At 35.3% G+C, this 24,836-nt stretch overlaps 1 protein-coding gene and 1 long non-coding RNA gene across 4 annotated transcripts; one reads left to right on the forward strand and one right to left on the reverse strand.

Annotated features, from left to right (window-relative positions):
- LOC109326908 (cyclin-dependent kinase E-1-like) lies at positions 9,569-23,358 on the forward strand. 3 transcript variants are annotated; one of them, XM_019559805.1, is made up of 16 exons: positions 9,569-9,915; positions 10,278-10,388; positions 11,729-11,832; positions 11,919-11,961; positions 12,084-12,182; positions 12,831-12,900; positions 13,261-13,355; positions 13,490-13,523; positions 13,625-13,709; positions 13,791-13,868; positions 15,211-15,258; positions 21,159-21,191; positions 21,651-21,759; positions 22,218-22,424; positions 22,513-22,579; positions 22,895-23,358. In XM_019559805.1, the coding sequence occupies exons 1-15, from the start codon at positions 9,694-9,696 to the stop codon at positions 22,576-22,578; spliced, it is 1,404 nt and encodes a 467-aa protein (XP_019415350.1). In that variant the 5' UTR covers positions 9,569-9,693; the 3' UTR covers position 22,579; positions 22,895-23,358. The 3 variants fall into 3 exon arrangements, with proteins under 3 accessions (XP_019415350.1, XP_019415351.1, XP_019415352.1); XM_019559806.1 differs by lacking the exons at positions 11,729-11,832; positions 11,919-11,961; positions 12,084-12,182; XM_019559807.1 differs by lacking the exons at positions 15,211-15,258; positions 21,159-21,191; positions 21,651-21,759; ... (1 more) ...; positions 22,513-22,579; positions 22,895-23,358 and adding an exon at positions 14,822-15,173.
- On the reverse strand, positions 13,760-14,815 carry LOC109326909. The gene is made up of 2 exons (XR_002105295.1): positions 13,918-14,815; positions 13,760-13,887 (listed from the first exon to the last, which is right to left on the reverse strand). It is a non-coding gene; the product is annotated as an uncharacterized LOC109326909 (long non-coding RNA).

The raw sequence follows: 24,836 nt of genomic DNA on the forward strand, positions 1-24,836 counted from the left end.
CCATCTTGAATCCTACTTGAGCTACAAAGATCAACAGTCAAGCCAATGATGTTAAAAGAGCGCTTCGTGGGAGGCAACCCACGTTGGAGGTACATTTTTTAATTCATTAAATTTAGTGTTTTATTGTCGACTTTAGTGTCTCTTTGAGTTCGAAGCCGTTGTAGGGGGATGTATATAGTGTCGGCCACAAAAAAAACCATATAATCTAAAATAGTATAAAAATAACAAAAAAATTACATGGAAAAGTGCTAACACGAAAATATCTATTAGCTGCCCCATTCATATAGGGTATTTGCACCTAGTCCATCTAGGACATATGGGCCATTTGGGATCTTTTTTTCTCTTCTTTTGTAGGTATTTCTACTACATCCAATAAAGCCAACCACTTATAATTGACATATGAGTTAAAGACACTTTCTACCTAACCCGTGAGTTTTCTTTTTCTTTCTCTTATTGTTTAGATTTTTACATTGGGACAATGTAAATTTTTAAGCTTGAGAGGATTTTGCATTTAGATAGTTCATTCATGTCATGCATACCATATAGATTTTATTTATTTAGGTTGAATATTCATATTATCATGCATTAGCATATGTTTCATATCTCATATATCCTCTGTTTGGTACTATGTATATGTATGCTTTAAATGAAAAAGTATGCATGAATGATGATTGTTGATTTGTGACCTCATTGGAAAAAAAATGTTGATAGAATAATAATATGAAAGACATTAGATTTGACAATTGTGAATTAAATTTGGTTAAATAGAGGTCTTTGTTTCATAACTTTTGCTGAATATATCAAATGTGAGAAACTTGGGCCAAACACAATAAGGATTCTGATTTGAATTGACAATTGCATAAAACCATTTTTTATTTCATGAGTGCATAATTTTATTTGATTGTACATTCTAGAACTTTATTTGTGATTGTTTCAATATTGAAGTATGTTTGTATGCATTAAAATGATAGATGTAATTAGGACTTTTTCTTTTGACCTTCAACCGCTTGCTATAAACATTCAAAACTCATTAGTTGCCCACTTTTGAGCATGAACTTTAATGATTTTTCATAGCTACTCAAATGAGGGTTTGAGATAATTTATGATGTTTGGTTGAAGCAATGAGAAATGTAAGAAGATCATGTGTGAGGAAAGAATCCATAAAAATGTGAAGAAGAAAATAAATAAATAAGTTTTATCCCTTCTCTTTTAGAAAATCTCAACAACAAAAAAGGAAAAAAGGAAAAAAGAAAAAAAAAAGAAGAAATATAAAGTATACTAAAAGAGAAGGGACTGAAAAAAAGTATGTTGTAAGGATAAGGGTTGACTGAAAAAAGACCAAACGATAAAGTAAAGCATATTAAGAGAATCTCAATGCTTCAATTAGATATGTAAAAGGTCTAAGTATTTTGGAAAATATTTGTAAGTCTTTTGAATTACCCTTTATTTGACTATCCGACCTTAAATCATTCACCTTGGCCTCATTACAACCATTTAAAGACCTCTTGATTTTTGCATGCATTCAAATACAGTCAGTGGCGATTTGGTCTATAATCAAGCGTACGATAATTTACTTTCATGAATTTTTTGAGCAAAACACTATGACCTTTAAACACATGAGAGTGATGAGAGAAGAGTGACCCTAATTCATGTAGTTGTTATGACTCAAGGACTTAGCTTGCATTAAATTTGTTTATGATTGTCTTGTCTTGACGTCTGAGTTGTTTCAAAACTAACATGAGATTGCTTGTTATTTTGGGTCATGGTTTCTATATCATCATTCATACATGATTGTGAAAGTTAAATATAATACTTGATTGAGGACAAGAAATAGATAAGCTTGAGGGGATTTGATGAGTGTAAAATTATGCTACATTTGTATTGCATTTAACTTGCATTTTAGGACATAATTAAGATTTTAGGATTGTTTTTAGCTTTTATTTCTCTTTGTTCGAGTTGAGCGGGTGTTTGTGACTATGTTGTGAAGTTTGGACGGGTTGAAGCTAAAAAGAGTAGAGGTTGGGTGCAAAAGATAAAAATTCAGTGTTGAGACTATGTGAAGACCAATTGCAGGGTAAAAAGAAGTCGTTGATGTTATATTCTATTCATATTTTTTTAGATATGTTTTGTTGGGCTTAGCCCAATATTTTGTAATTAGCATAAATAATGGTTTTCCCTCAAACACTTTACACTTTTACACTTTACATTACAATTCTCTAATTTAGAATTTGTTATTCTCTTCTCCATAATGAGTGAGTAATTTCTTTTGTTTCTAGGATTAGGGCTATGCCCTTTTACATTTAATAAACTCTTGTTCTTACTTATATTTCATTGAGTGTTGTGATTTGAATCATTAAACTGAGTTTTATTCGTGTGAGTTGTTTGGCCAACAAATTACACATCTTAGATACATTGGAGAAGGATCAAGAGGTGAACCCAACTATTTGATCATTCAGCTATTCAAACTAGAATCCTAATTAATGAGAGTAGTCTTAGAATTCTCAGGAGTGTGTGGAATTCACCTTGGGTTGCTACAAAACGATTGGATAGAAAGATCCAAGTAAATGATTTAATTGATAAGGATGACACATATCAAAGATAAATTCACCATCACAACTTAATGTTCATGAAAATGAGCAAAATAAGGATCTACGAGTGTAAAGGCGTTAACTCTTATCCTGAGAACTATTCCTAAATTAGATTTTAATATTTTTTAATATGTTCATAATTATTCTTGTCAAATGTCCTAAATTCAATTTTATTCCTTATTTGAGTTAAGTATAAATTAATTTTTATAATTAAATGAATTTTCCAGTCCTCGTTGAATAGATATTTTATTAGTTGGTTACATAATCATACACTTGCGATTAGCCCTATCAAGTTTTTGGCAGGAACATTTACCACTTGGGTTTCCCAATCTGATCTTCAAATACCTCATCATTCTTTGATAGGTGGCCCCACATTATTTAGCCCAAATGACATGATAGTGTAGTAGTAAGTTGTCTTAGTTGTGATGAAAGTAGTTTTATCTTGGTCCGATGGGTACATGAGGGTTTAATTGTAACCCGAGTAGAGGTCCATGAACGATAGATACTGATAACCAGAGGAGTTTTCTACCAGGTGGTCGATGTTTGGAAGTGGATACGGATCCTTCAGACACACCTTGTTCAAGTATGTGTAATCAACACACATTCGTCACTTCTCGGATGGCTTCTTAACCAACTACACATTTGCCAACCAAGTGATGTAAGTAATTTCTCGAATGAAACAAAACTCAAGAATTTTAGAGACCTTCCAGGTAACCTCTGTAGTTATTTCAGTGCTCATTTATCTTTTCTTCTCTACGACTGGTTTTTCCCCAGGGTGAGTGGTTAACCAGTGACAGACGACCGAATGGTCAATCCATGGCATGTTGGCAGCGGACCAAGAAAGTATGTCTTTGATGGCGTTCAACCATTCAACCGGCCTCGACTTTTGAGCTTTTGTGAGGGTGTTGCCGATGTATACCAAGTTGTCCTTTTTTGGCCCAAGTTGCAGGAGAGTTTTTTCTCCCTCGGGTTGTGGTCTGAATTCCCCTTCATCGGCTCTAGCGTCTAATTCAACCAAATGAACACCTATTTGCCTCTTGGTCGGGGTTGTCTTCTTCCTGTCTGTTGACTTGGCCGAAGGCTCATATGGTAACAACTTCTAGCACTATGTTGATCCCTTCTTACTGTGCATACTCGGAGATTGGAAGATAGGAAATTTGAAACACAAGTGTAGTTTAGAGACCACTACTTCAAGCTGATTTAATGTTGGCAGGCCAAGGATTACATTGTAAGCAGATTTGCAATCAATGACTAAGAACTTGGCCTGAATTGTTCAGGTCCAAGGTTGTTCGTCAATCGTAAGACAGACATCCACGTATCCTCGTGGGTAATTCCTTGATTGGTGAAGCCCACCAACTTGCTATTATATGTTAGCTATCAGTGGCCTAGGAACACCTAGAAGGGGGGGGGGGGTTGAGTAGGTGTAGCGGTTATCAATCACCACTTCTTACACCAAAACCCAATTCTGGAAACAACTCAGTTAATCGATTAACACATTGTCTTAATCGATTAACATATGCACAGAACAGAATGATCAGAGAGGCAGATTGCACAGTTATTTAAAAATAATTGAACAGAGATAAAACACATATTTTTAAGCACTCTTAATAAGCATATGATAGTGAACAATTATGCAAAATATCAGCTATTAAATCAAATTGAAACAGCAAGAAAAGTAAAGAAGATTTAAGGAGAGAACAATATGAAAAGATGGATTTTTATCCTGGTTCGTTTGCGATCCACTGCAAACTACATCCATGCCTCTCCTTTTGATCGATCAGGGAGATTTTCTTTCTTCACAATATTGAAATATGGATACAAATACCAATTCAATTACAAGCATATAGGACGCTCCCTTCTTGAAATCTAGGACCTCTAAATCCTTGGTTTGACTCTACCCTTCCCCTCTGAGAAATCCTTTCTCGCGAACTAGCCCCAGCCAAGATTTTTATCCTCAAATCAAGACCTCATAGCCTTGGTGAAGAACCTCAATCTATATGGTGATCTCACACCAAGAAACAAATCCAGAATACACAAAAACATGTTAAACAACGTTAAACAGCAAGGTATACTAAGCACAATAATGCTTAAAATATGACAAGATAAAGACTCAAAGATTAACCCTTTTACTAACCACTTAAGCCATCAAAATTCAAATGAGTTAATCAATATCAGTATACATATAATTTCTCTCTAACAATATCTAATGCATGAGCATGTGAGCAAGATAAAAATGGTTACAAAATTATGCAAAAACAGTAAGCATATAACATCAATTAAAACAACATAATCTCTCTTCTCACGCATGCAATCTCTCTTGCAAAAATACAGTAAAACAAGTATGCAAAATGCTCTCTAAACAACCCTATACAATAGAATGCAATGCTATGGTTCTCTGAACAATGTCTTGTATTTATAACATAGAGAATATGCGGTTACATTCGTTGCAAAACAGTTAAACAGATTTCAGTTATAACAAACTAGTTAATCGATTAAGGTTTCTCTTTAATCGATTAACGGGACAATAAAATGACACAAAGAAAAGCAGTTGCGTTAATCGATTAAGTTACCACGTTAATCGATTAACTGGAACATTTATGCATATGTTTCAAATGGTAAACTTCTCATATGTTATGCACAATATATATACATGTTTTACCAATTATATTATGCATAATATGCACATATAACATGTATGATAGATGCATGAACATACAATTAACTAGATGATATGTCTCATGGATATGATGACAATTAAGATGGCTTAAGAGACTAGCACCTAGGTTCACCTAACCTATACTCACTTACTACGACACAAATCCCAGACTACTTAGATTATAGACTCAATTTACATCCTAGTCTAGATATAGCCAAATGAGCATAAGGCATGTTGATTGTTGAGTCATCTTCAAGCTTTGTTAGAACCTTGTCTTCATCAAAACATAGGCAAAGATATGCTAGTTTTATCCTTGACACTTTGCACTTTCATTATATAGTCACAGATCTTGGTCATCCAGCTGAATTTTCTTAAATAGATCTTGGGACATGATATCTACTGAATTGCCCTGGTCGACAAAAAGTCTTCCGACTTTCTTGTTGTTCAGCTTAGCAGTGATGACTAGGGGGCCCTCATGGCCTTAGATGACACCTTCATAATCATGGTCATCAAATGAGATTGGGGTTTAACCCTATTTTCACATTGTTGGCGGATGTTTCTAGTGATGGCTTGCATAACCTCTGTGACATATCATTTTTGAGTCATTCTTCAAGTGCCCCTTGCGGAAAATCCTCTATAAATGGTATTAATATCAACTAGGCTCCTTTGTCGTTGGTTGTTAGAACGATACTTGTTTATCTAGTCCCTGTTCAAAGGACATTCCCGTTGAGTTCTTGGAGGGGAATGTTTCCTAGAGGGGTTGGGTCGACGTGCTAGTGGTGATCATCCTTGCCAAGTTACCCTGGCGATGAAATGTTACAAGTGCCCGACTTGTATCAAGTCTTTTATTGTATCACACAGTAGGGTACAGTCCTATGTTATGTGCCCAAATATACTATGAAAATCATAGTATTTAGATCGATCTTGGGTCCCCAACTTCCTAGCCGAGTTGGGTTTGGGGAGTTGGACAAGATGGATGGCCATGACCTCTTGTAAGATTCTAGAGCGACTAGCATTAATGGGGTATAGGTAGTGTATTTGGATTTTTTAGGTGGTTGTGGTGGATCATCTCTAGGATGGTCTATAAATTTAGGCCTTTTGGTTTCCCATGAGGGGTGATGATATGCTATATGGTCAGAGGATGGTTAGGTGGGATGTGTTTCTTCTAAGTTGATGAATTGTTGAGCCTTTAATCGAAGGTCTTCCATTGTAAGGTTAGAGTATTTGGCTAACTCTTGTTTGAAAATGCCATCTTCCAGGCTTGTGACCAGGATGTAGACCGCCACATCGGGACTTAAGGTGCAGACCTTAATGACCTATGTATTGAACCTATCTAGGTATGCACAAAGGGGTTCATGTTGCCATTGTCGAATACTAGACAAGGTGTATGAAAACCTCATTGTTCCTTGCTCACCGTAAACCGGACATTGAATCTGTTGGCCAAGGTTGTCCATTGATTTATGTTGTTTGGCGGTAACTCAATAAACCAATGCAGGCCAGCTCGTTTCAGAGTGAGGGGGAAATATCGATACATGATTGGATCGGTCGCCCAATGAAAAAGTATAGTCGCCTCCAAGGCTTCCAGGTGATCTTGTGGATTGGATGTTCCATCATACTGATCTATGTTGCTTGGGCGGGTCAAGTGTTTTGGTAAGGGTGAGGACATAATTGTCTCGGTGAAGGGATGATTGGCTCCCAAAGGATTATAGTCAGACGGGTGGTTTGTGTGGTAGTTTTTGTGTTAAGAGGGGTTGTGGGTATAGGTCGGGATTCTTCAGCGGATTCAGCGTAGTGCTCATCGGCAACTGGTCGTGAGGGTCTGTTGCTTGATTCAGGTTTTTTTTACGGAGCTCGGCTAGTAGTTGGACTTGTTATTGGATGATTTGGCCTTGAGTTTGGATCATTTGAAGAAGTTGTTGGGTAGTGGGTGGTTCTGGGGCAGGGTTTGGAGGGTGGCTTTGGCTGGTTTGTTGATAAGGTTGTATTTGTGTTGGAGGATCGATAGATAGAGTGTGGTTGCTGAGAAGCATGTTTGTGGTAATTGGTTCTGCTTGACTAAGGGGTTGTAATTGGTTTCGGGTGGTCACCATGGTGTAGGTAAGCCATAGACAATGTCAATATTCTTTATTAGTTATTCGGTTGGTCGGATCTGGATATCCGGGTGTTACGGTCTTCTAATCTGGTAGCTACAGAGTATGGACCAGCCGGGGGAGGTACCTAAAAAGGTTCTCTGACGCCTAAGTCAATATGAATCTAGGAAAGATTACTAGAGAATGAATGAGAGTAAATGCTAGCAATGAATGAGAGAATTAATGTGCTTATTAGAGTAAGTGAAATATTTAAGATATGAGAGAGTGTCATAATATGAGATACTTCTTGCAATGAGACATCCCCTATTTATGGTAAATGTTGTGGCGACATGTCATATATTCAGTGGTTGATGATGATTAATAGCAGGTGTCATAGGGACGTAGCAGACTTGTCCCCGCCACATAGTAGGTCTGCCTATGATTGTACTGTCAGAGGGGACATGTTGGAGTTACAAGCGGCGTGGTAGAGCCTAATTGAGGGTACATTGAATGAGGTGTTAAGAACAATGATATTTGATGCGAGGTGCCATAAGCCTCCATGTTGGACTTGCTTGGCCCAAGGGGTCAGAGTGGCTTTATAGGTGGTGTGACATAGTCCAATTGAAGGATGCATTTAATGAAGCGTTAGAGGTGATTATGAGACTTATGTGAGAGTGATGTAAGTGTCTAGTCCATATTTGTTTGGGCCTTGTTTAGTTAGGTGGGTCCCATCCTGGTCGGAGAAGGTATCCAATTGACTGGGATGGAACAGAAAACAAAATAGAGTATATTCCATAAGATAACGAGGAAGAGAATCACAAGATAATGTAAGAAGAAAAGAAAGGGAAATGATATACTTGCAATAGTAGATGTTCTTGTTTTTCACTTGAATGTGTAGGAAAAATGGATAAGAATCTTAGAATTACAACATATAATATATATGGGGTAGAGGATAGTGATTTTTTTTTATCAAATTGATATTAGAAGAAGTATTAATTAAAAATGTGTATATACATCAAATAGTTGACCTCATCCTGTGAGATAAAAACTTGATTAGTGTGTTTTTACATCAAATGATTGAGATTTAGTCTTAAAAAATAAAGTACATTCCACCAATATCTTGAGAGGATGTAATTGACAATTTAACTTGTATAATCCTGAAAAGCTTAAAGAAATTGAAGCTAGGATAAAATATGGTAGAAATAGTACTTTATCTTGTAGTTCACATGGAAGCAAAAGGGATGACATTTTTTGTCTCAAAAGATTGTACCATTCTATATGTCGTTGCGTGTGATTGACCAAAAAATATTTAATTATTAAAATTTTAACTTAAATAAAAAATTTCAACCAATCATAGTCGGTGGTACGTAGAGTGACACACTGTATAAAACAACAGATATGCTCCCTAAATAGAATAGGTTGCAAGCTTGCATCACAAGCAAATCGTCCATTATGGCTTATCTTATTACACATTGTTGTCATGAGAGAGTTAAGGGTTATTGTTAAAAGGAGTAGAGATTAATGGAGAGGGAAATATTATTTTTACACTTAGGTTTAAGGATTGAAATATCATTGCAAGTATAAAAAAAATGATATAATTGTCATTTCATTTTCTTGTTCTGTTTTGCACACCCCTCTCCAATAACGGAGAGAACTTTTTCTCTATTAAAAGAGGAGTGCATAAAAGAGAAGATAATGTGGAAAAGTGGTTTTGTACAAAATAATTAAATAAAAAAAATCATATTAAAATAAAGGTTATATAATATCTAATTTGATATGATAAGAGTTTATCATACTCACATCCTATTAAAATCTTATTCTAATCTATCATCTCATTATTATTTATCCTACTCTAATCATCAAGCGAATCCTAAGGTCAAGACAAATGTATGAGGATGAAGTCATTAAAAAGTAGATATGGATAAATATATATAATCCTTTAGATCATTACTATCCTTGGGAGCCTTTCAAGTTATTTTAAATGGGTTCTTCCAAAATGAATTCTCTATATTAAATGAGTTTTTTATGAAATCCGCTATCCTATACTTCCATACATCAATATCTTGCTATTTATGTCTCACTAAATCTCAATTTTTTTTATTAATTAAAGCTTTATGTTGATGAAAAACATTAAAATATAAAATCCAAAATATTTTTTTACAATTAAATAAATTGAGATAATCATTAATTCATTATCTTTATAATAACTTATTTTCCCCTTTTAAATAAACTATAACTCCATATAATTTCATAAATCCCATTCATGAGTTTGTTAGAAAGAGTACTCCTGTACCTTTAGAAGGACCACTTATCTAATAATCCAAACAGGGTCTTAAGCTTCGCCGTTTCTTGTTCAACCGTGAATAACGGCGGCGGAGCCATGGGAGACGGCTCCAGCAACCGCACGAACAGTACCACCAACAAGCCGGAGTGGCTGCAACATTACGATCTGATAGGGAAGATCGGAGAAGGAACCTATGGTCTCGTCTTCCTTGCTCGCATCAAATCTCAAACCAATCGCGGCAAATCCATCGCTATCAAGAAATTCAAGCAATCCAAAGATGGCGACGGTGTTTCCCCAACCGCGATTCGTGAAATTATGGTGCTTCTATTTATTTATCTTCTATGATTGGTTCATGCTAATGAAATTTTGAAATCTGGAACGAAAGTTGCTGAAATTATTGGAATACATTATTTCCGTTTTTGAAGAAATTGTTTATATATATGTGTATATTGAATCTAACACAAATACTTCAAAATACTTGTGTACTGTTATATATATCGGTATCCAGTATCCATATCCATGATTCCTAGTATGTATATGATGATTGAGGTTATTTACTCGTTGGATTGTGGAGATGCTGAACTGTTTTTGTGTTTTTAGTTTTCGGAACCATTGCATAGGGTTTGGATTGATTTTTATTTTGAGCTATTCTTCTTTTTTCTCTCCACTTGATGGTGCAGTTGCTGAGGGAGATAACTCACGAGAATGTTGTGAAGCTTGTGAATGTTCACATCAATCATGTAGACATGTCTCTGTATCTGGCTTTCGATTACGCCGAACATGACCTTTATGTGAGTATCATTACAAAACTGACATGCCCTTTGTTAAAATGAATTTCTACTTAGGCACTAACTTGACTTGAAGTCAAAGGTTCACATGAAAAGGTGTAGTTTCTGATATGTAGATTTTGAAGGTGTTTTTCTAATCTTGTGTTTTGACATTCCGACCTTGGTAGATAAAGTTAGTTGATATTGTGTTTGTTTCTTGTACGATACACATATTATGGGCTTTGCAGTGGATTTTAGATATGAAAAATTCTAAAAATTATTAAACAGTGCTGTATGAGAATCATGTGAATTTCCATTTAGGAAAACTTGAAACTGTCTTTTACCCCCACACGTGGTCTTTAGCTTTTCTGATTGGTCAAAGTGATGATGATTGATGGTTAGGTATCAAAAGAAAGAAAGTGACTTGCACATGGTTTCATTGATTTTGAGAAAACATATGATAAGGTGTATAGAGTGGTATTGTGGAAATCTCTAGGGAATAAAGACGTTTATATTGTATACATTAGAGCAATCAAAGATATGTATGATGAGGTCAAGACCAATATAAGAACATAAGATGAGGTCTCAGAAGATTTTCCTATTGTCATACGATTACACAAGAGTCAACATTGAACCCCTACTTTTTACATGGGTCTTGGATGGTCTAATTGAGCATATCCGAGAACAAATACTATAAAGCATGTTTTTTGTGGATGATATTATTCTAATTGGGGACTCGAGAGAGGAATTAATTGAGAAATTAGAAATATGAATACAAGCTTTAGAAAAACATGTATTTTGTATAAGTCGAAGTAAGATAGAGTGTAAGTTTAGTAAGAGGAGGACATAAATGATTAAAAATAAATGCATTAGGAAGAAAGTTGGAGTAGCTCCTAATGTAGAAAAGATAATAAAAATGCGCCTTAGGTTGTTTAGATATTTGTGGAGGAGACTGTTAGAATTAGAAATAAATGTATTAGGGAGAAAGTTTGAGTAGCTCCTATTGTGAAAAGATGGTAGAAACGCACCTTAGGTAGTTTAGACATTTGCGGAGGAGACCGTTACAAGTCCCGATAAGGAGAGTAGACCAAATGGAGCTTTGTCCAATTTGTAAAGGAAGAGGGAAGCATCATAGGCAAAACAATTAGGAAATATACAATGATCAATGCTTTGTCGATGAAATAATTTGCAATAGACCTTTATGACATCGTTCTATCCATATAGCGGAGTCCAAATAGTAGGATTAAGGTTTGGATGTTGTTTTTTTCTTTCAATTTTCTATGTGAAGAGACATTTATATAGCAAGAAATTGATTGTTCTTGTTAGTTCAGTGTTAAAATTGCAATCTTGATTTTGAATGACAGGAAATAATTAGACATCATAGAGACAAAGTCAACCATTCCATTAATCCGTACACTGTTAAATCATTACTATGGCAGTTGCTCAATGGATTAAACTATCTGCATAGGTGAGCCATTTTTTGGTGAAGTTTATGATGGTTTTTTCCTTTCTTTACTTTGTATGTTGACTTAATATATTATATTCTACCTGTAGTAATTGGATAATACATCGAGATTTAAAGCCATCAAATATATTGGTATGGTTTTGGACTTCATTTCTGTGTTTAATTCTTGTACAGTTACAAGTAAACATCTGGGGTCAAATTTATGTGTCAGGTTTGTTAGTGCACTTGTTTCATTAATGAACGTTCTATACCAGGTTATGGGTGATGGGGAGGAACATGGGATTGTTAAAATTGCTGACTTTGGACTTGCAAGGATTTATCAAGCCCCATTGAAGCCATTATCTGAAAATGGGGTATGAGTTTCTTTTTCATGGTGGTCCGCACATATTATAATTTCATCTTTGTATTCGATAAAATTTTCATTGATATTCTTGGGGCATCCCCAGTGTTAAGGCAAGATTTTTGGGAGTCATAATTATAGACTCATTCTTACAGCAATGGGGTTGAGAGTCTTAAATGGATTCACTGGGTTTTAAGATCTCTCTTAAGATTTCCTCCCATGTGCTCGTGGACCCTGTTGACGTTTTAACCCATTCCTCTTCTGTAACATGACTGCTTTATCAGTTTAAAATTGAGTCTGAAGAGTCATAGCAATAATAGGTTGAAAAGTCTGAAAAATAAAAAAGTCGGTAAAATATCGATGTGGCAGAATCTGAAGACTGGAAAACTGAGGGGATGTAGATTGCTTTAGGATTTATGAAGTCCAAGTGTGAGTAAGCATATAATATGGACAGGAGTACATTAAAGGCTTGTATTATCTAAGCTTTCTGCTATAAGCTGAATGAGCAACCTCATCTCTTTGTTTCTTGACATGTTGCTGCTTAAACATGGATTGCATATTTTCATCCTTGATCATATGTTAGCTGTGCACTAGTACCATATTATGAGCTTCATATGTTTGATGGTTGAAGTTCCTGAATTTATGAAATTCTAACATGCAGGTTGTTGTAACCATCTGGTATCGTGCACCTGAGTTGCTTCTCGGAGCAAAACATTATACCAGTGCTGTTGGTATCCTTATACTCAAGAGTTACACTTGCGTGAAGTTTTTCATATGGATACATACATACATACATACTTTTTTTTGTAACTGGAATTTTTATGCTTTTGATATCCCTAGTTTGACTTAGGCTGTTGCTTTAATAAATTATAGCTTTCATTGAACTTGAGATGTCATACTGGGGGTCTGCAAGTAAGGTTGACATGGTATTAACTGAATTAATTAATTGAAAATTTTGAATTTTTCCATGTGGATGCTGGGGACTGTGGTATACATAATCCAAAGATAGAATTCTGTGTATAATAGCGAAAGTGTCTGTATAATCTAATTCAGGAATTGGTCTAGTCATTTTTCCTTAAATATACATTTAGATATGTGGGCTGTGGGGTGCATTTTTGCTGAGTTGTTGACCTTGAAGCCCTTATTTCAAGGTGCAGAAGTCAAAGGTACACCAAATCCTTTTCAGGTACTTGATGCTATAACTTACAGCTTTCTGATTCTATAGCTGAAAATTGTTGTTATTGAAGTAATCCCTACACTTGTATAGCCTTGTCAGTTTATTTATTTTTATTTTAAACAATCCTTATTTCACTTGTGCAGCTTGATCAACTTGACAAAATATTCAAGGTTTTAGGTAATTTATCTGCTTACCATTTTTCTTTCTCCCTGCTGGGAGATGTTTATTCTCTTGATGAATAGTCCAGACCTGCATCTTGGACATTGTTACTGTGCCAGGCCATCCAACATTAGAAAAGTGGCCTTCATTAGCAAATCTTCTCCATTGGCAACAAGATGTGCAACATATACAAGGACACAAATAGTAAGATCATTATTTTCTGTTCATACAAAGTTACAAATTAATATTTTTTAATGTAGTTAATGGATTTTTTCTTCTGTTTAGTGACAACACTAGTCTCTGTAATGTTGTACACCTGTCTCCAAAAAGTCCGGCATATGACCTCTTGTCAAAGATGCTTGAGTAAGTATGTTCTTCTAAGCTTTGAGAAAGTTTTTGCTATGCCTAATACCAAAAATGCTGTATTTAGTTTTTCCATTTAAGTGATGCAAAATTAAATGAAGGGTGATACCATACATGTGTTTTGTAGTGGTTACACCCTTCTCTAATATTGTCATCGGTTAATTAAGTTGTATTATTTCATTCATTGCTTAGGTGGTAATATGTAAGGGTGGTTTTCTGTTTTTTGATATACTTTTTACTTGTGGCCTAATCATCATCATTTATTGTCCTTGTTCTAGTTGCTCTTCTAGTTAAAGTGCACAAGTTCATTAGCCTCACTCTACCCATTTCTCTTTCTATTGTCTCATTTGAATTATTTTAAGTTCTTTTAGTTGCTATAACCATAATGCTGGTCAAATGTATGTGGCAATCTTTCCGTTTGATAAAGGTTGCACCGTTGCAGCATAGCTGATTTTCTTATCAATATTCGCCATCTTAGCCACAAAAGATTATTTTTATATTAAATTCTGGGAATTTGTTGATATTGAGAATGATTTCAAGTATCATCTCTACTAAACTAAAAAATTACGAGAAGGACATCAGGAGCTGCATGATTAATTTTTGATAAAGGGTTTCTTTGGTGAATACTTTGTTTCTTTTGCTTAATTCTGTTAAAGAAAGAATCACCTAAAAAATAGTTTGACTAACTTTATTTTGAACAATCTTTAGAATTCTGATTTTCACTTGTACTATCATCAATGACTTATTTTACGTTTAGGTCAGTGGTAAGAGGGCAGTGGGAATGGGAATAAGCTCAAAGTGTGTTTGTTAATTACTACGGAAACGGAATAGGGAATGAGTTGAATGGCCATTCCTTCTTAATTGAGAGGAATTACCGTTATACCTTTGCTAGCAAAAGTTATGGTATACCTTGTGTCTTTTTTTTTATCTCGAAATACCTAAACCTACCCCGGTCATGACTACCATGACCACTTTTGCTGCCATTTCCACCTGCCACTGTTGTCTGTCACCCTACTGCCACTGTCATTACTGCCACCCCCAAGGGAAATAGTGCTGCTGGATTTTTCTTCTTATTCTATTCCTTCCTGGTTTGGCATACCATGCTGGGGTAGCAGGAGTAGTCATTTGATTTTTTAATGACAAACATGATTATTTTTTTAATTGCATTAATGCATTCCCATTACAGTCGTTCTAGCAAAACTAAATTTGACTTTGTCAGTTTTATAACATGAAATTCAACTTGTTAAAAATTTATAATGTAGTACTTGTGGATGTGGTGTATGACTTTCTGTTTTGATGAAAATTATCTCTTCGTTTTATGATGATCTGTTTTTATGTCCAGCTATGATCCTCGAAAGCGTATAACAGCCACACAAGCTTTGGAGCATGAGTAAGTCTCCTTCTGTTCTCCCTTTACTCTTGTATGAAAGTTACATGCTCAATGAGGAAAAGGACTATTTAACATTTATGTGGCTAATGATTGTTCTTCTATCTATAGAAATCTAGATGAGATTCAAATTTTTTTCTTTCATGTTTTTATTTATTGATATGGTCTGCTTATAAAGGTGTACTGAAAATTGTGTCCTGGCCATCTTAATTTTGTATTCAATATATTCTGGCCAGAAGTTGTGAAACTTATTGAGGATGAGCTAGCAGATTGTTGTATTCATACACAGAATAAGTTCAGAAGCTTTCCCTAAACTAGTATATTTACCCAAAATAGGCATTTAAGTTTGTCCAGCTGCTTCTGAGTTAGATAATTTTGTGTAATTTCATTGCTCTTATCCACTGAGGTTTCACCATTTCAGTCGCAAAATATAATATGTATCTGTCACCCTTTTGGGGCCCTGTGTGTATTAGAATAATGTGGCGTATTATTTTCCCTTTGTATAAGGTGTATATACAGTTTGCTTAGCTGTCCAGAATATTGTAATTAGTTGCTTATTGTTGAAATCAGTTGAAAACAGTTAGTGGCAGTTACACTTTTGTAACTGCCAAAATAACTGCATCAGTAGAAGTTGCACTACTATAAATAGAAGCCTAGCTTCTATATTTCATTGTATCAAGAAATCATAAATCAATACAATATCAAAAATCAGATTCTCTCTTCTCTGAGTTTCTAAATCTTACATGGTATCAAGAGCTTTTCATGGCTGACGCTACTATTGATCCTCCTTCTGTGGATTCACCACTAAATTCTTCTTCTGCCGCACCGGTTCAAGCCCTCTCTCCTATGATTTCTCTTCCTCTTCCAATCACAAAACTAACCGAGAAAAACTACTTAACCTGGAGCCAGTTCATGCTAGTTGTTCTAAAAGCAAATTGAGTTCTTCGATTTGTTCTAAATCCTAAATTCCACCACAATTTCTTCATGAATCATATTGTATTCAACATCAAATCAATCTCGCATTCTTAAGCTAGGAAGAACAAGACCTCGTGTGGTTGGTTGCACTTCTTCCTTTCAACTCTGGCACAAATTACATTCTTTTTGCAATGCTCACACTAAAGCACGAAGTCGACAACTTAGGGCACAACTTCGTAGTGTTTCACAAGGATCTAATTGCATTTCTGATTATTTCTCAAAAATTAAGATGTTGATTGATTCTCTTGCCTCAATTGGAACTCCAATTACCTTGGAAGAACATGTTGATTTTGTACTAGATGGACTTAATGAAGAGTTTCATCCTCTCATCACTACCATTGAAGGACAAACTCATCCTCCTATTAATGAGTTAGAACAGTTTCTTCTAACTTTTGAATCCAGGTTAGTGAAAAATAAGCATAAAACTGTATCTGATGCTTTTTCTGCTAATGTTGCTACTGTTGAGCCTTCTCCTACTCAATCCTCTGCTTCTGTGACCAACACTGCCTATTTTCCACCATCTCATCCTCCTTATTGTGCAAGATTTCCCTCAGTGCCTTCATTCCAGGGTCCTTCAGGTCAAATACATAATGGATCTCGTGGAGGGGGATGTTTTGGCAGACGTGGTCGTGGTGGTAGGTCATCAGGAAGATCTTCAGTATATTTTTGTGATTATTGCAACAAACATGGTCATAATGTGACCTGGTGTTACTATGCACTCTATGATACTTCCTACACAATGCCTTCTGCTTATGGTCATCACTACAATACTTCAAATCAGTCCTCAGATCCATATGCTTCTTTTGGTCATCCTCCAGCACCACACATCTCAGCTCATGCAATGCCTTCTCATTACTCAAGGCCAAGGAACTCTCTATTCCTACAATCAACCAAGAATTCCTTATCATCCACACTCTTCAACTCAATATTTGTCACACTCTAAAGCTATTGCTAGACCAGATTCCTCCTACTCTCATTAACCTCCTTATGTAATGAATGTTACTAGTACTGTCCAAGATTTCAACAAGACATCCATGTGGTATCCAGATTCAGGTGCCACAAATCACCTAACAGCTAATCCCACATTACTTGTTGATCCTACAGAGCAGTTTGTCTCAGATCACATTTACATGGGTAATGGCCATAAAGCCTCTATTACTTGCAGTGGCAATGCTTACTTTAAGTCACCTTTTGATCCTAATGTCTCTATGTCCTTACAAAATTTATTACTTGTTCCTACCATTACAAAAAATTTGCTTAATGTATCTCAATTTGCTAAGGACAATCATTGTTTTTTTGGGTTTCATCCTAACCATTGTCTTGTTAAATCTCAGGCTACTAAACAAGTTCTTCTCCAAGGTTCTCTCACTGCAGAGAGACTCTATGCCTTTTCCAGTCTTGTTACACCTTCTTCTTCAGTTCATTGTAATTTCAATTCAGCATTACCTTTGTATGCCAATAGTTCCAACTTATGTAGTCCTAAGTCTTTGTCTTCTTACTTACTTTGGACTATAGACTAGGACATGCCCATGAGGCTGCTGTAAAGAATGTATTGCAACAATGTAATATTTCACACTCTAATAAAACATCACTTGATTTTTGTTCTGCTTGTTGTGCCAAGGCTCACAAATTAGATTCTCCAAAATCTAACCTCACTAGGGATTGTTCATAGAGTTTCATGCCCTCATAGTCACCATCAACAAGGTACTGTTGAGAGAAAATATAGGCATATAGTAGAGACTGGTTTAGCACTTCTTACTCATGCATCCTTGCATATGTCATATTGGGAATATGCCTTTACTACAGTTGTTTTTCTTATCAACAGATTACCCTCATTTTCCCTAAACCAGTCCTCTCCTCACTCTATGTTGTTTAGAGTACAACCTGACTATTCTTTTCTTATGGTGTTTGGGTGTGCCTGTTTTCCCTTATTAAGACCCTATAACAATCACAAACTACAAATCAGGTCTTTTGAATGTATTTTTCTAGGATATTCCACTCATCATAAAGGGTACAAATGTCTTTCACATGATGGCAGACTATACGTTTCAAAAGATTTTGTGTTCAATGAGTATGTCTTCCCCTTTGCCTCAAAAGAGTCAGTTGTTTCACATTCAGAACCTGTGTCTTCTCCCATATCTCATCCTCCTCAAATAACACACTTCTATCCTCACACTACTACTGTTAATAAAGATTTCAGTTCTACAGATTTTGGTCCCACTGTTACTCCTTTTCCACACTCACCTCCTTTTTTAGTTTCAACAACTTCGCCTAATCAGGTTCCTGTGTGTCCTTCCTTATCACCAACACATCCTTCTTCACCTGACATTATGCCATAAACATCAAACAATGTGTCACCAATATCAAACTCTGAGTTTGTTTCCATTCCTTCTGTTTCTCTTGTTCCTCAGTCCACTCATCCCATGCAGACTCGATCTAAGTCTGGAATTGATAAGTTATTTGTTCGTAGAGTACCTAGAGTGCTGCTTGTTCAAAGTGAGCCAACCTCTATCAAAAGTACTTTCAGTGATCCTCTTTAGGTTCAGGCTATGCAAGAAGAATACACTGCACTAATGAAGTTAGGCACTTGGTCCATAGTTGATTTGCCTAAAGGAAAACAAGCTATTGGTTTTATATGGTGTTTAGGATTAAGGAAAATCTTGATGGAACAGTGAACAGGTATAAAGCCAGGCTTGTGGCTAAGGATTTTCATCAAAAACAGGATATTGATTATATAGAGACTTTCTCCCCTGTTGTTAAGCCCATCACTATCAGAATTCTTCTCACCTTAGCAGTAACGTTTCACTGGCTTCTAGAACAACTAGACATTAACAATGCTTTTCTAAATGGCATTCTACATGAAGGCATTTATATGGTTCAACCTGTTGGATTTCATAATGGTGATAAGACTCAAGTGTGCAGACTTCATAAGTCTCTTTATGGCTTAAAACAGGCCCCAAGATAGTGGTTTGAGAAGCTTAAAAGCACTCTGGTTCAGTTTGGGTTCCTCAATAGCAGGTGTGACAACTCATTGTTCATTCACACTTCATCTACATTCAGACTTTATGTACCTGTTTATGTGGATGATATCATTGTCACAGGTTCTTCTACTTTCCAAGTTAATCAACTTATTGAAAGATTAAATAATGCTTTTGCCTTAAAAAGGCTAGGATCCCTGGAATACTTTCTTGGTATTGAAGTCAAACCTATGTCTAATGGTTCTCTATTCCTTTCTCAAACAAAGTATGTCAAGGACCTTCTTAAAAAAGCTAATATGGACTTTGCTAAACCATTGCGTACTTCTACGTCTTCTTCTTGTAAACTGACAAAGACTAGATCCTCACCCTTTGACAATCCCACACTCTACAGATCTATAGTGGGAGCACTTCAATATGCAACAATTACAAGACCAGATCTTGCATTCATTCAGTGTAAATAAAGTGTGGCAATATATATCCAATCCCTTGGAACAACACTGGACTGCAGTAAAAAGGATTCTGAAGTACTTACAAGGAACTATCACTCTTGGTATTCAATTTAGACCAACTAATCCTCACTCTTCTTTATCCATCACAGCCTTTTGTGATATTGATTGGGCATCAGATCCAGATGATAGAAAATCTATCTCAAGTACTTGCCTATTTGTAGGACCAAATATTGTTTATTGGTGGTCTAAAAAGCAACAAACTGTTTCCAGATCAAGTACTGAGGCTGAGTATAGAAGCCTAGCTCTAGCTTCTCAAGAACTCATTTGGATTGAGTCACTCCTCTCGGAACTCAAATTTGCCCATCAATGTCCTCTGGTTCTCTGTGACAATTTCAGCACTGTGGCCATGGCACACAATCCTATTCTGCATCACAGGACAATACACATTAAATTGGACCTATTTTTTGTAAGAGACAAAGTCCAATCTAAGCTTTTGCAAGTAAAGCATGTACCATTTGAAGCTCAGACAACAGATCCCTGACCAAGCCACTCTCTAACTCATGGTTTCTGGACATAAGAAAGTTGCTTCAAGTGGTTGATAGGTTTTCAACACACCCACAGCTTCTTCAGGGGGAATATTAGAATAATGTGTCGTGTTATTTTCCGTTTGTATAAGGTGTATATTTAGTTTGCTTAGCTGTCCAGAATATTGTAGTTAGTTGCTTATTGTTGAAATCAGTTGAAAACAGTTAGTGGCAGTTACACTTTTGTAACTGCCAAAATAACTGCATCAGTAGAAGTTGCACTACTATAAATAGAAGCCTAGCTTCTATTCTTCATTGTATCAAGAAATCATAAATCAATACAATATCAAAAATCAGATTATCTCTTCTCTCTTCTCTGAGTTTCTAAATCTTACAGTGTGTAATAGTCATTTTCACAATATCAATGCTGACTGTTAGTCAGTTCAGTGTATATATTTCATCAACCAATTAGTTCATCAATATTTTCCCTGGGGATGTTGCCTGGCTCTTCAATAAATACCTTTCATGTCAAGCATTCCAGGCATGTGTTCATAGATAGGTCGTTTTCTATCAATTGGTTATTATTTCTGGTAAGCTACCTTTATTTTTGTCATACATATACTAAATTGTGAGAGCTTGCAAAATATTGCTTACTCACTGATTCTGATAAGTACTGGATGCTGATTTGCAGTTATACTTCAGCAACATGACTTGTATGGTAGTGAAAACTTAAAAATTAGTTGCCGCCTTGAGGCAAAGTTTGTTAGTTGCATTAGAAACTATGCATTGTGACTATTGATTGAAAGATTAAGGCACCTTATTAGTCACTGTTAATTGGTTTTTATTTTTGCAAGATTCCATTTATATTGTTTTGTATTTCTTTTCTTTTTTATACGTCCAGTTTGATTGGCTATGAAATTAATTTCATTGCATTTTTAGCTATCATCTTTTAAGCATTCTTATGCTTTGTTTATCAGGTATTTCAGAATGGAACCACAACCTGGTAGGAAGTAAGGCCTTTTCTTCTCTTCCTCTTTCAGCTATTCTCGTTTGGTCTTTCCCCGTAGTTTTCATTGGATAAAACATTTTCCTGTGACTGTTGGTTACTTTCCTTAGTGTTGAAGATTAATAAATAAACAATATGTAATAACTCACGTAGTTACTCACATATATGCCAGGGCCATGTCAAGTGAGATGAGTGAATCTTAATGAATGGTCAAGATTGGAACATCAATGCATGTGGTTTTTTTTAAATGGTCGAGTGGTTGCATAACCTTTAAATAATTTTTAATCTTAACTATTCATGTATAGTTGTATGGTCAAGACTCAAAGATTCACTCCTCTCATTCTCTTATTAAAACTCCTCTCACAAAATAGTATCTCTTCACACACACATAGTCTACATGAAGCATGTTTTCCGCCAATGTTTATTTTCTTTAACTAAACACGTGTGTTAAATTACTACCCAGTGCACTTGTACCCTGCCAACCTGGAGAGACATTTGTGAATTATCCTACACGTCCAGTGGACACAACAACAGATTTTGAAGGGACAGCCAACTTGCAACCTCCACAGTCGGTATGCTGTTAATAAAAGAAAACCCTCTTGGAACTAGTGCAGACTTAATATATCATTTATCCATCTCGATCTTTAAAGTCTCATTATAGATTTAAAGATTTCGTTGAGTAGGTTGTATCATGAGACTAAACAATATGTTTTAATTATATTGTTGAATCTTCTTTTTGTGGAGTCATGTTATTATAGGTTTGAAATTAGAGAGCAATTCAGCAATGAATTCTGGAGAAATGAACATTTTCAATCATGTTGCTATGCTTAATTGGATTTACTTAACCGTGAATAATATCCTGAGCTGTTTCTGTCAATGGATGCTATGGTTCCTTACTAAAATTTAAGCTGTCTTTAAATAAGTTATGCCTTTTTATTGTTTTTAGTAAATAATGGTTTTGTATAACATAATTGAACATCCACAAACTTAACATGCTTTTGAATGTGTATATTTCCTACTCTTGTTTCAGGTTTCGTCTGGAGCAGGCAGCATACCAGGTGGTCATCTGTCCAATAGATCTGTCCCTCGGCAAATGAATGTAGTTGGCATGCAAAGAATGCCTCAACAGGCAATGCAGGCTTATAATCTCGCATCTCAGGCAGGGATGGGTCCTGGAATGAATCCTGGTGGAATCCCAATGCAACGAGGTGTTCCACAGGCCCATCAACAACAACAGGTTTAGTGTTTATTTGGAAATGGGGGCAGTGGGTTAACTTGTCTGTTATTTTCTATCGATGAGATAAATTCCTGTTTTCTGTGAACAGTTGAGAAGAAAAGAACAAATGGGGATGCCAGGATACCCTCCACAGCAGAGGTCAAGACGTATATAAGGTAATACTGTTAATTAGTAGTAATGGTGGTTGCGGTGGGCAATCAGAGATATCACTAATTTTCTCATATTTTGCGAGATTTTGATGAGAAGTTTGGGTTGATGAGAGTTCATGTGAGATTTTGAATTAATTGTGTCATTCTTCTATGGTTTCCGGTCAACACTGCTGTTCCTGTTGGCATATATTTTTTAATTCGTAGGGTACCCTTTTTCACGTAGTAGGTGAGAGGCTAATCTTGTTGAACATAATCAGACATAAGTAGGAATCTCTCCCAATAGTGTTTTCTCACACACATGAATTTTTGGTTTGAACTCAGGAACACATGGTTAAGGGACCAAGCCTCTCCCATTTAACCAACACATTGGTTGTTGGCATATTTGATCTAGTAGTTGGATGACTCTAATATTTGCAATAATAAAGCTGAAATTCCACATCTCATGGTTAGATTGTTCTGGTAGAGATAACATGAAGCTAGATTCGAAGTTCAACACGACTGAACTTGAGCTCATTGAGGACAACTCAAGACCCCGAAATTCAGATGGTTTGCCTTCTTGCTTCCCGACCTCAGTTCTTCTTAATAGCAGTGGAAGATTTGATACATTTGGCACAGAAATGTGGATCCTTAAATATGAACTTTGCTGCTAAAACATTAATGGAGCACCTAGAAGGGAATAAACATGTGAAATGGTTGAAGAGGTACTTGTATATCATGCTTGTAGTTGTACAATTTTCTTGTATTCGTAGTTGTTAGGCAAGATCAGAAGTCATCATATAGACTTTAACAAAAATTGAACTTTTAGTGATTATGTAACTATGTTGTACACTTTATAGAGTTTTGTGTCAATTGAAGGAAGTTTCATGTGACATGGCTGTAGAATATTGTATTTTTTTTCCATTTTTATTTTGTTATGTGAATTAGTTACTTAAGTTATGTTTGTAGGAGAGTTTAGAAAGAGTTTGGGAGGGGGAATCCAAGGAGAACAAGGCAAACTCCTAAGTATTTGGAGAAAATGAGGAAGGAAAGAAAAAGGGCCTGGGAATCCCATGTTTGGAAATGGGAAGAAAATGAAATAATCATCGTTTTTGTGTGATTGTCATTTTGTTTTACCTTTTTTTCTTCAAAACTGATTTAAATTTAAGGTTGTGGAAAAGTTGTTTGTCTATTGGAGGTATTTAAATCCGGGAAACAAATTCTTTATTTGGGAATTATGAGAATAAGATTATGTATATCTATGTACCTTCCATAGACTTCATTATGTAAGAGTCTCATGCGTTATGTTATATTTTTATATTAAAATTAGATGACGAGTCTTGACACAATGAAAATGTTTTTTTCCTTTATGACTGAGGTCATGTTCCAATCTTAAAAACATTTTCAATCATAAGAGAACTAAATATTCATTACAGACTGTTTCAACTATAAAAAATTGAAGAAAAAGAAGTTTTTAGTTCTCTCTTAAATAGAATAGAAAAGCAGGATATAAAAGTAATTTAAATTATTGTTCATACAGTATGTAATGAATAAAAAATAATGAATAGACATCAACTTTTATTTTATTTGAACTTGTATTTACGATATATCATATTCTGTTTGATTTAATTATATTTGTCACTATTTTTGTTTAAGAAATTACACATATCTCTTACGGGATAGTCAATGTATGTATATATACTCAAGGGTGATTTGTGTAGGTTGTAAAAAGTTATAAATAGTTTGTGTAATTTCACTTAGGGATATTGACATAATTTACTCATTAATTAATAAACCACTAATTGAAATTATATTACATTACTTAGAAGAGGAACTTGGGTGCATAATGAGTTGATAGCTAAAATATTGGTCAGGCAATTGAAAAACAGAGATATGTTAGATCTAATTATAAATTAATGAGGCATATATTGTCATGAGACTCATGGCCCCCACTAACACCACTTAATCCAAATGCATGAGGGGGAGAAATCAAGATTTAGTCTCATCAATTAGATTTAAGGCACCCATTTACTAGTTTAAGGGGGATCAAGGTATATATTCATTCCTAGGCTAATTTTAGGGGACACCCATAAATTTGTTATTGGCAAGACTTTGCTTGTGATCGATGTATAAATTTGTAGTTTTTCAGACTTGGACTCAATTAGTCTAACATTGAAATTGATGATAAACATTATCTATAAGTATAAGAATTTGAATAATGAAGTCATAACTTTGGATGTTAGAATTATACGTAAAATAGAAGAAGGTGAAAGAAGAGGGAAAGAAA

This window comes from Lupinus angustifolius, chromosome LG14, assembly GCF_001865875.1.
Source record: "Lupinus angustifolius cultivar Tanjil chromosome LG14, LupAngTanjil_v1.0, whole genome shotgun sequence".
Taxonomy (NCBI): domain Eukaryota; kingdom Viridiplantae; phylum Streptophyta; class Magnoliopsida; order Fabales; family Fabaceae; genus Lupinus; species Lupinus angustifolius.

What these genes read in the sequence shown, in the direction of transcription:
- LOC109326908 (XM_019559805.1), top strand. Translation starts at nt 9,694, where the DNA reads ATGGGAGACGGCTCCAGCAACCGCACGAACAGTACCACCAACAAGCCG. An exon ending in CTCTTGTCAAAGATGCTTGA is followed by an intron (nt 13,869 to 15,210) that starts GTAAGTATGTTC and finishes TTTTATGTCCAG; the next exon opens with CTATGATCCTCGAAAGCGTA. An exon ending in GAACCACAACCTGGTAGGAA is followed by an intron (nt 21,192 to 21,650) that starts GTAAGGCCTTTT and finishes ATTACTACCCAG; the next exon opens with TGCACTTGTACCCTGCCAAC.